Genomic DNA, 15,883 nt, shown 5'->3' with positions numbered 1-15,883 from the left:
GTATTTGTATTGTTATTATGTGCTGTTATCTCAATACTTGTGCTATATTCTGAAATGCCTTATATTTCACAGGACATAACACTAACAGTAAAACAATGAACACCATCTCTGCAGTCTTACTTATGAAATGAATGCCCCATTCCTTATGTTTTGGAGGAAAATTGTAATATTCTGCAGGGCTGCACTAAGTAAGTTTAAAAAATCTAATTTTCCCCTTACCACATACAGTGCAGTGCACACGTTTACAGGCATGCTCAGGGCATACAGTAGGGAATATTACATGAATATGAGAATTGCTGTATAAGCATTAGCAATTGAAAAAGCTTTGCTACACATTGCATTGTCCATAGTCGTGTAATTCATTACGTGTGATTCTCAGCAAATTTTGACAAGGGTCGTCTTATGGGACATTAGTCACATCCTGGGATCCTTTCTGCGTTCTTCATATCATCATTGCTCTATTATGTAGCAGTCAAACGCATCCTGTGGAGTGTTCTGCCCCCTTGCGGTCATGTCAACCCCCTTCAATTCTTTGGAATCGCCTCTTCCCAGAACTTACTGGTGCAACTCCAACATCCAAGAACCAAACTCATCTACCTTCCTCAGCAAATTCATTTTCAACATCTATTTAAATTCAGGATAACAATCAATTTTGGATTACTGGGATTATTTGGGTTCAGGCAATCGGAAATCATTGATCTTTTAATACACCAGAAGTGATACTGACCCATAGACCGTATAAAATTACTGACCCTAATACCCAGAAAACGGTCATCATTATACACATATGTGGGCTGCCGCTGGCTGCATTTGTATAAAGTTTATGAGAAGTAATGTGTATTATTGATGGTACAGGCATATGAAGCAGTACATATTGAATATTCAGGGTTGAGCTTCCAGCTACACATACAGTGTTCAATGCTCATTGCCTTCGCAAGAAAAACAAAAACAAAAAAACAAACATGTTTACCTGTAATCGGTCTGAAGTATAGTGTAGGAAAAACTGGCTTCCTGTTATGATGCTGATGTTTGTTATATTCAACAATTAAAATACTAAAGCAATATAATATGTTTAATTATATAATATTAAAGAATGTCATAATACACTGTATATAACTTCTTAACAATATAAAACATGATAAATAATTTTAAAAATGGTATTATTATCATTCATAATTGTAATAATCTGATAATTTGCTGTACTTGAAAATAAATGATTTAAGATGTTAAATATGAGGAAATTATTTGTTTCCTCCAATACAAAGCCATGATCAAAGGTATGTAAACTGCAGAATGTTGCTATGTGCACCCTGCATGTTCTGCACCCTGAAGATCGTACTGAAGGGCCATGTTTCTGGGTGAGGTTGCTCATTTTTAGTGGCATATTTTCTGCTCCACCGTTATATAATGTTCCATTTGAAATAAAGCCATCTAGCATTGCTTTTTCTGCTAAGGCCATTTACAGTATGTATTGATACTTTAAATTCAACATGGAGATGAGTTTGTAGGATTGCAAATTAGCCATTGCATTAGGATTGGAAACTGAAATGCATAACAAGCATTTCTTTTATTGTTGCTTTTTAGTACGCATTTAACTAATGATCTAAAAACCTCTGTGTGTCCTCGACTACCCGTATTAATTTAACTGCTATTCTACAGTATTTTATGCACTTAAAAATATACCCTGCAGATGGCACTGTTACTCCGGACAAGTCTTCATGGCATAGTCTGCATGGCACCTAAATCAGTGTGCTATATGCAAGGATTTACCGTGTGCCTTTCCCCCTGGGTACTGCTGGTTCTATTAATTCCATTATAGGTAATAAAGCTAGTCCCAGCAGTTATGTGAATAAGAACACATGAATATTAACGAAATTCATTAAAATGCATTTTGTTTTCCTGTTTCAAATTCTAAAACCGCTGTTTCTAGACTAAATTAAGAGATCTTCATTAATTTCATAATCCAAAGAGTGCACCCAGTTCTGCGTTGCCTGCTCTTAAGCTCAGCGGATGATGCTGCTGCCGGTGATGTGTGTTTTCTGAATACTAATACCGGCCTGCTTTCATTCCGGTACAATGCCCAGCTCTACAAACAGCACAGCCTTTCACATTAAACCTCAGAACGAGTGCCTGCTAAAGGCTCCCTGGGGATGTCTCATGCTTACAAACCTTACAGCAGATGCACATCCATGCCGAGGGACAGAGGCTGCTCAAAGACCCTCGTCTCTCTTAAAGCCCCCTGCTACAGGAGAACAGCCACAGCCAACCGCGCTTCGCGACTGCAACTTAAAGAAGGGATTTAAAAGCAAGCCGTGGGCCTGGAGAGAATCACCGGCAGCCCTAATGTGTTGTACCCCAATTAGAGAAGAAATGGCACCCATCGGAAGCGCTAGCGCGAATGTGCAGGGGCTCCCATACGCGCTCAGTCTCCGCAGACGAAAGCCTGCAGACGAGCGTGCAGTCGTCGGGCGACTAATCCCCTGCCTCATTTGAATTGCAGATACCTTCTCTGCCCTGTCTGCGCCTCGTCTGCCGACGGAAAAAAACGCTCTGCTCATTATATGGGGAATTTTAAGACTAATGAACTCATAATGGCTTTTAGCTGATCGTCTCCTCGCTCCCTCTCTTCCCGATTAAAGTGTTCGCGGCGGCAGCGGGAAGTCCGCTTTAATGACTGGGAACACGCACTTCCACGTAGAGAGAGAAGATTATGTCATCCCTCATAACACAGACCCAGCTGTTACGCCAAAACCGCCTCTCACCCCAGCGCTCGCGTGGATGGCAACTTAAAAAAACAAAAACAAATGAGAAATTAATCCTTCATGGACAAGGGTGCCAACAAGATTAATATGCAGTTTGAGCACCGCTCTATTTAGTTCCCGCGGCTGTAATGGGTTTAGGGAACTGTGCCCCACCCGCAGTGCGCAGTGCCGTGGTGTTGGACGTGTCTGACAGGTGGAGGACGTCTCCTGCAGACCCTGTGAAATTTTGAACTTGTTCGGCTTCTCCTCAACACAGTGGCTGCCTCCCTCAAAACACTAGAAAACACTTGAAACAGTTGCGTTGAAATAATTATCACAGTAACAGGAGCTATCTCTTATTCATTACTCCTTCCAGACAGACATGCTTTTCAAAGCTTCAAAGACTATGATTAAAATGGAGGACAAAGTGGTCCAGAGCACTCTCTCTTATCTAGGCAATTACACAAACAGTGAGGGCGTGGGCCCGCATGTTAAACACAGGCAGCGGAACAATGGCGGCACATGCTGTGGGGGAGGCATCACAGCTTTTTGGCGGGAACGGCACCTGTACGGGGCGGTACCTCTCCCTGTCTTCATCCGATCCACGCATTCAGCATTGCCAGCATTGGGCAAATCCACTAGAAAGCACATTAAACAACAGGTACAGAGATAGGAAAATTCAGGATATTCGCGGAAATATTTCTTTCCTTGAAGAAAAACGAGGAAATTATGTGATTTTTACAAATTTAATATATCAATATATAGAGATATTTATGAACAGCTTGATTTGATAGAAACGTGAGTGTGACCATTTTGGCATACAGTACAGATATTCAATGTAAGTACAGAAGTTGCTAAGTATAATTCCCCTCCCTTTTCCCAACCCACCTACAGACACATACACCAAAAAACAAATACAGGAAAATGTACATTAACACAAGCAAGGCACCAATAAATTAAATGATAACCCCTCTTTAAAAACAACCAAATCTATTAAACAATAAAATACATTATGACAACCCTACCTTCTGCAACATTTGACTGTTAAAAAGCAAAACAAAATTATACCTTACAGAAAAAAGAATAAAAACACTTTGGCAGATTATTAATTTTAGTTACAATCAAGTAGTAAAGAAATCCAGTGCTTTTGTGTACAAATAAATTCATATATGGTCTACACTCTTTTCTGGAGACTTATATACACATCGTTTTTACAGAAATGTTTAAAACATTATCAAAAGTTTTCCAGTATGAAAACATATTTACAAATCATGATTCAAAACCAAACTATTTGACTGCAACAATCACCCTCTCCCCCTTCCAAGTTCTCATTTACACAGTGCAGAAGGCATTTTGAAAAGTTTGTGCAACAAACGGCATACAAAATGTTTTCAGTATGGCTGTGGAATGAACGTAATCCAAAATACTTGATCCTTCCTTGTGAAAATGATCAAACCCCAACCCCTTTAGTAGTTGACCCACCCTAGTAACCCCTCCCTAAATCCCATTTACATTGACAGGTACAAAAGAGGAGCCTGATCCTTGTTTTCAAGTAATACACATCAATTAATATGAACTAGATATGGAGGAGGGTGACAGTCACAAAACCAGGACAACCAGCTAGAAAATCACTGGACAAAAACAGATACAGTCATGTATAATCACAAGGGTCCTTTCACAGTAAAACACTGGGTCTTTCGCAGCTGGAGAAGAGACAACCACAACTCTGCAGGGGAAAAAAGGTCACGCAGGTTTCTTTTTGTCCTCCTGTTGTTTGAGTGTTAGCCGTTTGAAAAGATAGCCCTTTCAAAACAAAAGTGTGAACAGCGATGGGAATTAAAGCATGGTGAAGCACGAAGATCTACAGTTAGTCGCAATGGAGGATGATGGAGCAGCACTGATGAATTCCTATTCAATTTGAGCAAGAATCACCATTTATAATGCATAGAATAAGAGATCGAAAGGATGGTTAGTGGCTAGATGTCTATGGTAGGTTGGCGTAGCAGTGGCCATGGACTGAGAAACATGCCCAAAGCCTTCTGTGACTGAAGAACCATTCAAGGCTCCTTCTGTTTATGATGTCACTATAATGATGTACCCAGTAAAAAAAAAAAAACACATTAAGTGTTTCATTATAAACTGCTCTTCAAATCAGTCAAGCGCGTCCACTATGGCCTTGGGCGTTCTCATGGCATGCCACTGTTACCAAGCCACTACATTTATCCGCCCCCTACCACACAAATAAAGGAGCATACGCAGGTCTACAGACTCCTGTCCAGGAGAACTAGCCGGTAATGAGCTGATCGTTTCATGCGCACAACAAGTCGAAGAGCGGACGCGTAAAAACCAAGCACAGATTTGAACAGTTGTGTTACTAAAGCACTATTGTATGGTGACTTGTGGGACTCACGATACCCTGTGTGAGGAATACTGGCCAAAAAGACAAATTCAGATTTTTTTTTTTTTTCTGGACTGAAGAAGTCTGACCCTGTGGTTTGTGGAGTGCTGTCTCCCTGTTGAACCAAGACCAGGAAAAGAAAGGACCTCCACTGCAGGTCATCAGCTGCCTCAGAGAATTTGTATCAGGCCAGAAATTAAGGCCTAATTAAGTGCGGCCCACAGTCATGCATCAACAACAGAAAAATGAAGTGCCCCATTCCCCTAACCCCAATCAGCCACTGCAGTGAAAAACAAATGGAACATCTGACACTGGGGTTATGTTTGTAGTCTCAGAAGAGGAGCCACCTGTGTACGTCACTGCACACAGTGCGTCACAGAGCCTAAGGCTGGGGAAGGTGTGCCAGACAGAAGATCCCCCCACAAACAGAGCACTCTGACAGGTTAAGCAGGGCAGGCAATCACATGTCCAGATGTTACCCTCTCGCTAGCAGGCTTAATCACTACTGCTTACAGCTGAAAGCCAGCAGGACCTCCAGGCCACCACACGCGGTGGTGCGCCAGCACTGCAGCCAAAGGGGGGTCCCGAGGAGGGTCTGGACAGACGGCAGGCGCAGGAGTGAATGGAAGGCCAGCTCAACTGCACACACACTAAGCAGATCAAATTAAGGGGGAAAGTCTGTAAGCTCTGAGAAAATTAACCACTTTCCATGTGAGGGCTGTGTGCTGTGATTGGATCTGCCCATACAAATCCAGACTTACCAAAGCAGACCCCCCCCCCATATGACAAGCCCTGGCATCACCAGCAAGCAGACACTTCCAACCGAGAGAGGAAAGCCTTAATCAATGGTAGCAATGCATCAACTAATCAGCTGCTGGGCAATTCAGCACCACGTACCATATACTGTACCGTAACAACAGTATTTCTGCGTGTGTGTATGTATGTGTGCGTTTTCTGTAAATATATATATTTATATACACACATTCCTCTGAGAATAAGTAGGTTAAGAATAAGTAGATTCATTAAGTATAAGCAAAAAACAACAACAAAAACTGAAAGATCAATCTACTCAACATTTAGCTGCAGGCCACAGTAACAGAAGGATGATAAAACAGAGCTGTGCTTCCTCTGCCGCTCACATCAGAATTTACCCATGAGCCTTTCTGAGCTGCGGGCTCCGGGGGCTGAAGGACTGTGACTGCTAGGGTTCAAGTACAAAAACCAGGAAACTATCGTTTTCTATCTCTGCCACCTTCAGTAGACAAGAAAAAGTACATTTGCTACAACATGTAGAAATATATATGCACTGTACTTACAAATACAAAGATGAAATTGTACAACCATAAAAATAAATATTCTTCTTTCCTCATGTAACAAAACTGCTCAAACGAGAAAGCGCTGTATTGTGGATTCTCATCCGGCCTGTGACTGATTTGTGGAGAGCACAGGAACAGAGACTCGAAATGCATGGAAGACTCTTTGTTCTCTTAAGAAGTATTCAAGAACCATGCTGGTTGAAAAGCAGCTCTCTGTGTAAAAATGAATGTTACCCACTACTCTAATATGGGCACCTTCCCTCAGTCAAAACAACACAACCATAATAAAATGTTTTCTATTCTAAGCTTCACCCGATTCCTGTCAAGATGGAAGACATCTAGACAACAGGGTTAGCTGGAAAACGTGGATCAAGAATTGCTTATTGAATAAGAACCAAAATAGCTGGAAGCATGTTGCACTCGCACACCCAATAGTTGATGATTTTGACTGCTCTCCGTTCAGTTTATTCTCAAATTACATTAGATCTCCATCTTGCACAGGTAGGTTTACTCACGTTAGAACTTCAAGAGCGAGATGTGGACAAAAAAGCCAGTTTGCTGTCTTGACAGCATTCAATTTCTCTTACGGTCCCTTACCAAGCAATATATGACACCAAGTCTCTTTGCTATCTGCTATCCTCAGTCTTGTGTGTGGGGTGGACATTGTGCTGCAATTTAAGTAATCAGGCAGACCAGGCTGTGGGATTCAGTACACTACAAAAGAGGCTTCAGGTCTTCCTGGATAAAAAAACATACCCTCATCATTAACTATTGTATTCCTCTGATGCCAGTAGAGCAGATTTCCCATAATGCTGTCCCTAGAGTTCGGCCCTGCTGCTCCCCTGTAGCGCTGCCCTCTGGCACTACCCACCCTCACCCCACCTTCCAGTGCCCATAAAGGTGCCACGTGCACATCGGTGGCATGGCCCGGATCGTTCACAATAAATAAGCAAAAACAAATAACAAACACAGCCGATATCCCTCGCAAGGTACTTGAGGAATTCAGGCTCTATGTACATGTGCACTGATGAGCAATGAGGTTAGTCACCATTAAGCAGCTTTCTCGGCTACTGCTAGCGGGGAGTAGGAGCGGGAGTAGTAGTCGTGTTGGTAGTACAGTAGTAGAGGCGGTGGTAGTACGGTAAGTAAAAACAGCTTGTTTATAAAGGAGGTGGTGGACCGCTGTTTAACCTAAGCAGGGTGGAGCACACCTCCCCCGCCCCCCCCCCCACCTCATGGGGTCTCTACGAGTGAGCATGCATCCCCCAGCTCTCTCAGCCGGTCTCCCCTGACAGCAGGAAGGAGGGGTCGGGACCACAACGCGCTCCTCAGGGGAATCCGTCGTCCTCCATACTGAGCGCCACGCGCTGCGGAGAGCAGATAAAACCACGTTAACAAGGAGCGCCGGGGAAACAAAGAGAAAGAGAGGGAGGGGGAGAAAGAGAGAGAAAGAGCGAGAGGGGGGGGAGGAGGACGGGGAGGAGAAAGACAGACAGAGCGAGAGAAAGAGCGAGAGAAAGGGCAGGAGAGAGAGGAGAGAGGGGGGCGGAGCCCAATTATCTAGATGGGACTGATCCCGCTTGTCATTTTAAGCACTGATAGCGCGGCGCTGAATCGTGTTACCGGAGTGAATGCAGGCCGCCTCGGGGCGTCAGCGCGTCCGAGACGCGGTGCGGATAACGCGAGGAGCAGGGACGCGAGCGCGGCGCAGCTCGGCGAAGGGGAATGTGCACTCTCCCGCGCTCTCCCTGCCCGCGCGCACCTGCCTCTCTGACCTTCACTTTCGCGCCGGGGTCCCTAAAGAGGCTGTGACATCACAGCACCCTGCACTGCTCCATCCCACGCGCAGTGGGCGACACCATGCTAGCAGGTTCCCTTCCCCACTCAATTCCCTTTGTATCGCCTCGGAAACAACGCTTTACAAAAACATGTAAACACACAGATTTCACCATGCTGAAATAAATATACAAACATATAATGAATGAATATCCAAAATCCGTACAGATTGTCCCACTATCTAAGGTGCTGATCATGTTATGTTCATCATTTGAGAAGTGGCCCTAATTAAAACGTGTAAGTAAAAATATCTCAAGGCCATAGAAGTCCCTTATGATTTCAAAGCCAAAATAACACAGCACAGGTGAATACCACTGTGACTTCCTTCACATTGCACAACCAGTACTGTGTCCTTCAAAAAAGAAGATTTAAAAAAAATCAATCCAGGTGAGCTGTTAGAAATATAACTGGACAGACCGTGATGTGTTCACCTTGTGGAGGGGCGGAGCCTGACGGCGAGTTCGGCGTGTGAATGCGCCTGAGTGGCTGACCCTGTACCCCGCAGGCCCCAGGAGCCAATAGGACCCACACACCAGCTGCACCCCCCTCCCTCCCTCCCCCCGATGGCCCCGCCTCACTTAGTGCTGGGGAGCATGGGCTGGGTGGAGTACCAGTGAGACCCCGGATCGGAGATCCCGCCCCCGAGGGGCAGGGCGATGAAGGGCTGGCCACTCACTGCAGGGTACACGTGGCCGATGTGCTCCGCCCGCCCGATGTGGATCTCGTCGTCCTCCTCCTCGGTGGTCTTGCGGTACACGGGGTTGTCGAAGTTCATGCTCTTGGTGTTCTTCCGCCGCCAGTTGCGCCAGACCAGGTAGCCGCCGGTGCAGAGCAGGCCGATGAGCACTGTAGCAATGATAGGAACTGCATGCGTTTAACATACAGCCACAGACACGGCGCCGCGTTAACCATGGAACAGCCACAGAGGAGTCAGAGCGGGGCGGGCGTGCACGCGGCTGGGGCTCGCTCGCCCAAACCCAGCGCCTCCATGCACGCGGCTGGGGCGCGCTCGCCCAAACCCAGCGCCTCCATGCACACGGCTGGGGCTCGCTCGCCCAAACCCAGCGCCTCCATGCACACGGCTGGGGCTCGCTCGCCCAAACCCAGCGCCTCCATGCACGCGGCTGGGGCTCGCTCGCCCAAGCCCAGCGCCTCCATGCACACGGCTGGGGCTCGCTCGCCCAAGCCCAGCGCCTCCATGCACGCGGCTGGGGCTCGCTCGCCCAAGCCCAGCGCCTCCATGCAAATCAGGCCAGGGGGGAGGAGGAAGGGCGGCCGCAGGCGCGCTCATAATCAAGGGAGCAGATAACTGCGCTCGGCTTCACAGAGCGGGCCGATAAACCCAGGCTTCATTTTAAATGCCTACCCAGCGCTGGAAATACTCCAAAACGGCCCTCTGTTACTCTTTTGTTGGAGCGGTGGAGGGACAAAGCCACATTTTGTGTTGGTCACATGCTTTCATTCTCCCACTGCAAACGTTACAATTTTACACTGACCTACACTACAATTTCTTCTCCCTGTAAATGGATAAAAAATTTAAGCAATGAAGATGCCTTAGATATTGAAAGCAAAGTGTGGGAATGGGACTGATTAAATTGCAAGGTGAAATGGTCTAAAATGCCTTTCTGACTGCACATTCTACTTGGGAGACCTTGATTATGCGCAACTGCTAACATAAAGGAAGTCTATTCATGAAAATATTTCCGGACACCTAATACATCTCCACTGATCCCACACATGTTAGCGTGAATCAAGTTAGTCACCTCAGATTATTTGATTTTTTTCATGCCAAGGAAATATTTCCATTACGATTTGGCAGGGGGTGGGTGGGGAGGCAGGAGGGGCAAAGCAACCAAAGCAGCAACAGACAAGCTTTCTGACCCAATTATTCCAGGTGCATTGGGAGGAAAGAGCACTGAAAACGAGGAACAGAGACAGAGAAACGGGGGGGCATAACTGTATGTACCTATGGGGATGACGATTCCCAGTACTGCTACCGTTATGTGGTTCCCCAGAAGGTAGCGTTCGCTTCCAGCTGTAAGACAGACAGACAGACAGACAGACAAAAAGAGAAAGAAAGAGAGATGCTGAAGGATGAGGAGGAGTGTGCCATTTGTCACCATCACCAGCCAAGAGCTGAATCCCCCCCCACCCCCCCGATGTTGGCCAGCCCCTTGGCACTCCCCCGAGCCACAGCAATCTGTATTTAAATCCGCAGCACGTGGCAGCAGTCTCACCTCCTCCATCTTTTATTTTTACACATCATTGACTCTGAGGAGACCGTTCTGTCCCAGGCGAAGGGTTTAGTGCTTTTCATCCGTCTACAACCATAGCATCACCCTGGGGTCTACAGAGCAAAGCATTCCGCTGGCAAAAATCATAGCTTACACTTACAATCACAGGGGGCCTGGCCAGTAGTAATACTGCAATTAGAACTGGAGAACTGAGCCTTGGTGGAAGATCGACATGAGTGGATTGGACTACAGTGACACAGGTAAAGCAGAATCTGAGGTAAATATTACTGCTAACCAGTTTACCTCAGCCAACACTCAACAACCTCGGAATTGAAAGGTCATTTTTAAATTATGACTTTAGTTTGCAGACGATTGCAGCCAATGAAATAAAGAAATCCTATTAAAATGCAAAGATAGTATCAGTGCATTTCTCCATTATAGTTTTGTAGTGAGAACATGCAGCAATGGCCAATAATGTAATCTTCTGTTGATTTTAATTTTTGGGAAAGTGCTATTGTGAAAAGGAACCTGTATTTGATGCCTACAGTTTTAAAGATTTGCATAATACTGGAAACATTAATGGCTCAACTTCTTACAGGAGGGATTGTGTGAATCTTCCACTAGTCCCATACAAAAAAGGAATATATGCACATATATGCCTCTATACCAGGGAAGGCTGTCCTATATATTACATAAATAGTCATATATAGACCAAACATATGTGCCCCCTCTGGATATATGGAGATTTACGTGAACCCCATGTATGTTCAACATATATGTATTTCACATGTATGTGGTATAAATTAGTAACATATGACAAATATAGATATACAATGTAAGATTCTTAGATGGCTTGCATATATATGTGCAATATTTGTCAGACATATGGCCATATATGAAAATGTACCAATATTTACTAGTTTTCATATATGTGGATTTAATAAGGACATATATGGCATTCCCTCATGTTCATATATGTCATACATGAAAAATCCCCATACATTAGATTTCCGTATGGGGCATGATTTGTTTTCTGCTCTGATCCTCATGGTAATTAGGGCTGTCTATTGTCCTGAAAAATGTCTTTGAAATATCATTTATATACAAATGTTGGAGCTGGAGGCCAAGCGTAGCCGTTCAGACGCAGGAGCCGTGAACTCCATTATCTCAGTGAACTCTGCTCGATACAGTCTGAAACTGGACCCTCAGGTTGCCAGTTGTGGTGTTGTGTCCTCAGATTGCCAGTTGTGGTGTTATATCTAAGCTCTATTTAGCAAGCTACATTTAAATTCCACAAACAACCTTCTGTTGAATCTCATAAACCACACAGAACCCAAACACTTTCCAAACATTACTTCCTAGACGCTCAGGAGAGATTAAACTCCTCATTGACGGTCTTTCAGAGGTTTCGCCCATTACACTGCAGCTTAAGCGTTTGGTCCATTTGTAAACAGAGCTGCAATATAAACAGGGCGAGGGACGTGTTCAGCAGGTGAAAAAGTTTCAAAGTGAGCAAATTAGAACATACTGCTGTTTGTTTACACATTTGAATGCTAATTTTCCCTTTCCAATGAAAGCGGCTTTCTTTACGCAACTCCATTTTCCTTCTAAACACATCAAGTCCAGAACTGTTAACATTGATTCTCATCTGTTCTCATAAAGCCGAGATTGCCCCTCTCTCACACCCTGTGGACCTTTTAAAGGCCTGTAGAGTAATTGTAGAGCATCCTGACTCCTGCGACTTTCCAGCCACATAACACACCATTCATCACTGAGCACGCTTTCTAATGGGCACTGCCTGCCTTCTGCGGTCCTATTGTTTAATGACGCTGACACCATGAACGTTTTAAAATCCACCCCTTTGTATGATTCCTGCCCTGCATGCTTGGCATGCGGTTCTCCCAGCTCAGCTCGTTCTCCAGCAGGGCCCAGACAGTGCGGTCCAAACGCTGCCAGGGCCTGGCTGCTGCCGCTCTCCAGCGGGCGTCGTTCCGAGGCTGGCAGGGGCGGTAATTCCATCCCGCGCTGTGAGTAACGGCCCCTCAGTCAGCGCTATGCCAGCGAACACTGCGGTGTGCGTATGGGGGTCACAGTGCAGCATGCAGGGCCCTTACAGAGACCCTCAGAGACAGGGGTATGTCCTCCCTCTATATGGCCCTCTATACTACAGCCGCACCCTGCCCCAGCTGTCCGTCACAGGCTGTCAGTCACAAACGGCAGCCTCGCAGGAGCCGGGCCAGTAAAACTGTCCCGACAGCTCTTCGGTCATCACCTGAACCTCTGCAGGTGTGGAAGAGTCACCCCAATGAAGAAGGCCGCAGTAGAAAAGAGGGTTTGCAGAAGGAGGCGAACGCTTTGGAACAGAGCCACCGGGGCTGCGCGACTCTTCACGGTGCAGCTTTTAGGCTAAGGCTAGGCTAACGCTAGGCTACGTGCGGAACCCTCAGGTGATTTATGGGGTGCTGAAGCCTCGCTCGCTGACAGTGACAGGTGCATGTACACGGGCCCGCCCACTCTAATTACAGGAGAAGAGATGCAAGAAAAACAAAGGCGAGGAGAGGAACTGGCATAGGGAAGTGTTCACCGGATAAGCCCGGCTGCCTTTCCGTGCCACCTATTACCACTAATTCACCAATCTGAGCCTCTGATTACACCACTGAGAGGTGCCATTTATCATCCCAACTGATTTACACGTCTGTCTGCTCAGCGACTCAGCGAATTCTTACAGCTGTGCGATCATACGTCTTTTCCCACTCACCTTTTACACCCGGGTGACAGATTTGGGAGATGCTTCATCTTTTAATCCCTTGAAAAGTAGGTCTTCTAGAATGTTTTTTTCCGTCAGTGTTCTAGAACATTGCTTTCTATTACCAGTAGCGACTGTTACATCAGTGTTAGAATGTTCAGTTAAGAATATTCTAATAACATATTGATTATCTTATACCTTACAGGGTTAAAGCATAAAGTACAACTTCATAAAATGTAAAGCACAAGCTTTTTGAGAACCTATCCCGCTGTTCTAGGAAAGCACTTTCACTGCAGGACTGCAGTGGGAGTCTGTTATGTTGCTGCATTCTGACTTTGGCACATTTTACATCTGACTGTATCCTCAGGGCATAAGTATAAGACAGCAGACATTACTCAAAAACACACACACACACACAAACACAGACGACCAACACACACACACACTCACACTCTAAACACAGACACACACACACACACACACAGACATGCGTGTGCCCACACACACACGTACACATGTGCACACACACAGAAACACAGGCGCACACACAGACACGCACACACACACACACTCTAAACACAGACACAGACACACTCATAGGGGCACTTACAGCGATGGGACAGGTTGCTGTTCTCCCTCACAATGCTGTTAGTCTGGATGGTGGGGAGAGGCCCCTGCACGGGGGGCAGGGTCGTTGAAGGTGGCGTCTGTCTGGATGCAGTGCTGGGGGGAGCAGGGGGGGTGGACCTTGTTGACATAGTTGTAGATTGTGTGGTGGTGGTGGCAGTGATAGTGGCTGGTGGGGTGGTAGTGATAGTAGTTGTAGTGGTAGGACTAGTGGAGGTAGTAGTAGTTGTTGTTGTCGTTGTGGTTGTTGTAGTCGTTGTTGTTGAAGGAGTGGTGGTGGTAGTTGTGGGCTGTGCTGTCGTCATTTTAGGTTTAACAGGTGGCGGAGCTGGAAGAGGAAGAAACAGGCTGAATGAGGATATCATGATGTACAGCCCAGAATCTTATAGAGGAGTGATAACATCCCTCAATTTCTTTAACTGACTGTTAGCGCAGGGCAAACCTTCATCATTTTACAGTTACAGGTGAAAATATGCACATGGTTTCAGTTACTAAAACTGAAAGATGGGAGCCACACACAGCGAAACCACTTCCGTACAATGCACAATGGTGTACAGGGAATGACGATCACAGGTACACATTTTGGCAGCATCTCGGCATGTAATGCATGGACCCAAGAGGCTTCTGCTAAGTACAGCTCAGCGTAGGAAATATTGCACACAGTTCTTGAATATGGAAAATGTGCACGAATATGGAGACAAGCAGCAGAGGCTTAAGAGTGCTTGACAGAGCCTGGCTGCTGTCTCTGTACAGCACGTTTTCCCTTCAGACGTGGCTCTATCTATGTGTATGCCGTGCATGTGTGCGTTCATGTGTATTTGTCCATGTTCGTATGTGTACAGTATCTGTAAGTAAGTGTGTGTATTTGTCTATGTGTGTATGTGTACAGTATCTGTATGTAACTCTGTGTGTGTGTGTATTTGTCCATATGCGTATGTGTACAGTATCTGTATGTAAGTATGTGTGTTTTTGTCCATATGCGTATGTGTACAGTATCTGTATGTAAGTATGTGTGTTTTTGTCCATATGCGTATGTGTACAGTATCTGTATGTAAGTATGTGTGTATTTGTCCATATGCGTATGTGTACAGTGTCTGTATGTAAGTGTGTGTGCTGGTACACTGCCTGGCACAGGGCTGAACTGCAGCCAGACCTGTCACTCATCTGTTTTAAAAGCATTACACCAGACATTACTGCATGGAGCGCACTTCTCCTTTCTGCTTCCCCAGCGCCAACAAGCAGCTTTAAAGGTCACCCCGCCCTCTCCTGCGCGACCCCGCTTGCTGAGCACAGAGGCTTCTCACTGGGGGAGGGGCCCCCACCCCGCAGAAGCCCCCGCCGCCCTGCGGCCCGTGCCGGAGCGTGGCTGATCGGCGTGTCGGCTCGGGAGATTAAAGTTTGGCGCGGCGGCGCTCCTGTTAGCGCGGGATTGGCGGGTGCTGCTCGCAGGTGCGCACGGCTGGGTTCCTCATCCCATTTCTTCATGTGCAGGCGCCTCTGACTCCGGGACGCGGGAGAGGGATGTAATCTCCCGGGCTCTTCGCCGCGGCGCTTTCCAGCGCAATGCGCCACAGTCTCGTCTGACAGCCCGCTGCTATTCTCAGAGCCGCGAGGGACGGGGCAGGGGGGCGGGGGACGGGGCAAGGGCGGGGGGTGAGGGGGTGGGGGGACGGGACAAGGGGGCGGGGGGTGGGGGGAGGGGCGAGGGGACGGGACGAGGGGGTGGGGGACGGGAGGCGAAGGGTGGGGGACGGGGCGGGAGGCAGGGGGCGAGGGGGCGGGCCTTTGAGGGCAGGCCGTACTCACCTGTCACGCAGCGGCGCATGTCGGGGCCCAGCTCCATGCCGTCGGGGCAGGCGCAGGTGTACTTGGGCGAGTGCTCGGTGATCTGCGGCGCTTTCAGGCACAGGTACTCGCAGCCCCCGTTCGGCACGTTCCCCACGTTACAGCTGTTCGGAGCTGCCCGAGAAACACAGCAGAGCAGA

General features: G+C 46.8%; 1 protein-coding gene across 4 annotated transcripts in view; it reads right to left on the bottom strand.

The window, feature by feature from the left end:
* Window positions 1-7,398: 7,398 nt before the first annotated feature.
* The window catches only part of lrp8 (low density lipoprotein receptor-related protein 8, apolipoprotein e receptor), a 114,453-nt gene continuing 105,968 nt past the window's right edge, over window positions 7,399-15,883 (bottom strand). The window contains exons 15-19 of one of the 4 annotated variants that reach the window (XM_035413702.1): window positions 15,705-15,857; window positions 13,882-14,226; window positions 10,258-10,326; window positions 8,968-9,155; window positions 7,399-7,822 (exon numbers count right to left, since the gene is read on the bottom strand). In XM_035413702.1, the coding sequence (XP_035269593.1) occupies window positions 7,784-7,822; window positions 8,968-9,155; window positions 10,258-10,326; window positions 13,882-14,226; window positions 15,705-15,857 (794 nt within the window). In that variant the 3' untranslated portion in view covers window positions 7,399-7,783. Of the gene's footprint in view, window positions 7,823-8,663; window positions 9,156-10,257; window positions 10,327-13,881; window positions 14,227-15,704; window positions 15,858-15,883 lie in introns of those variants that run through there. The other 3 variants (XM_035413703.1, XM_035413699.1, XM_035413701.1) reach the window with 3 other exon arrangements.

Source organism: Anguilla anguilla, chromosome 4 (genome assembly GCF_013347855.1).
Source record: "Anguilla anguilla isolate fAngAng1 chromosome 4, fAngAng1.pri, whole genome shotgun sequence".
Lineage (NCBI taxonomy): Eukaryota > Metazoa > Chordata > Actinopteri > Anguilliformes > Anguillidae > Anguilla > Anguilla anguilla.
The sequence above is the reverse complement of the archived record's forward strand: the minus strand, read 5'-3'. Positions and strand labels throughout refer to the sequence as shown.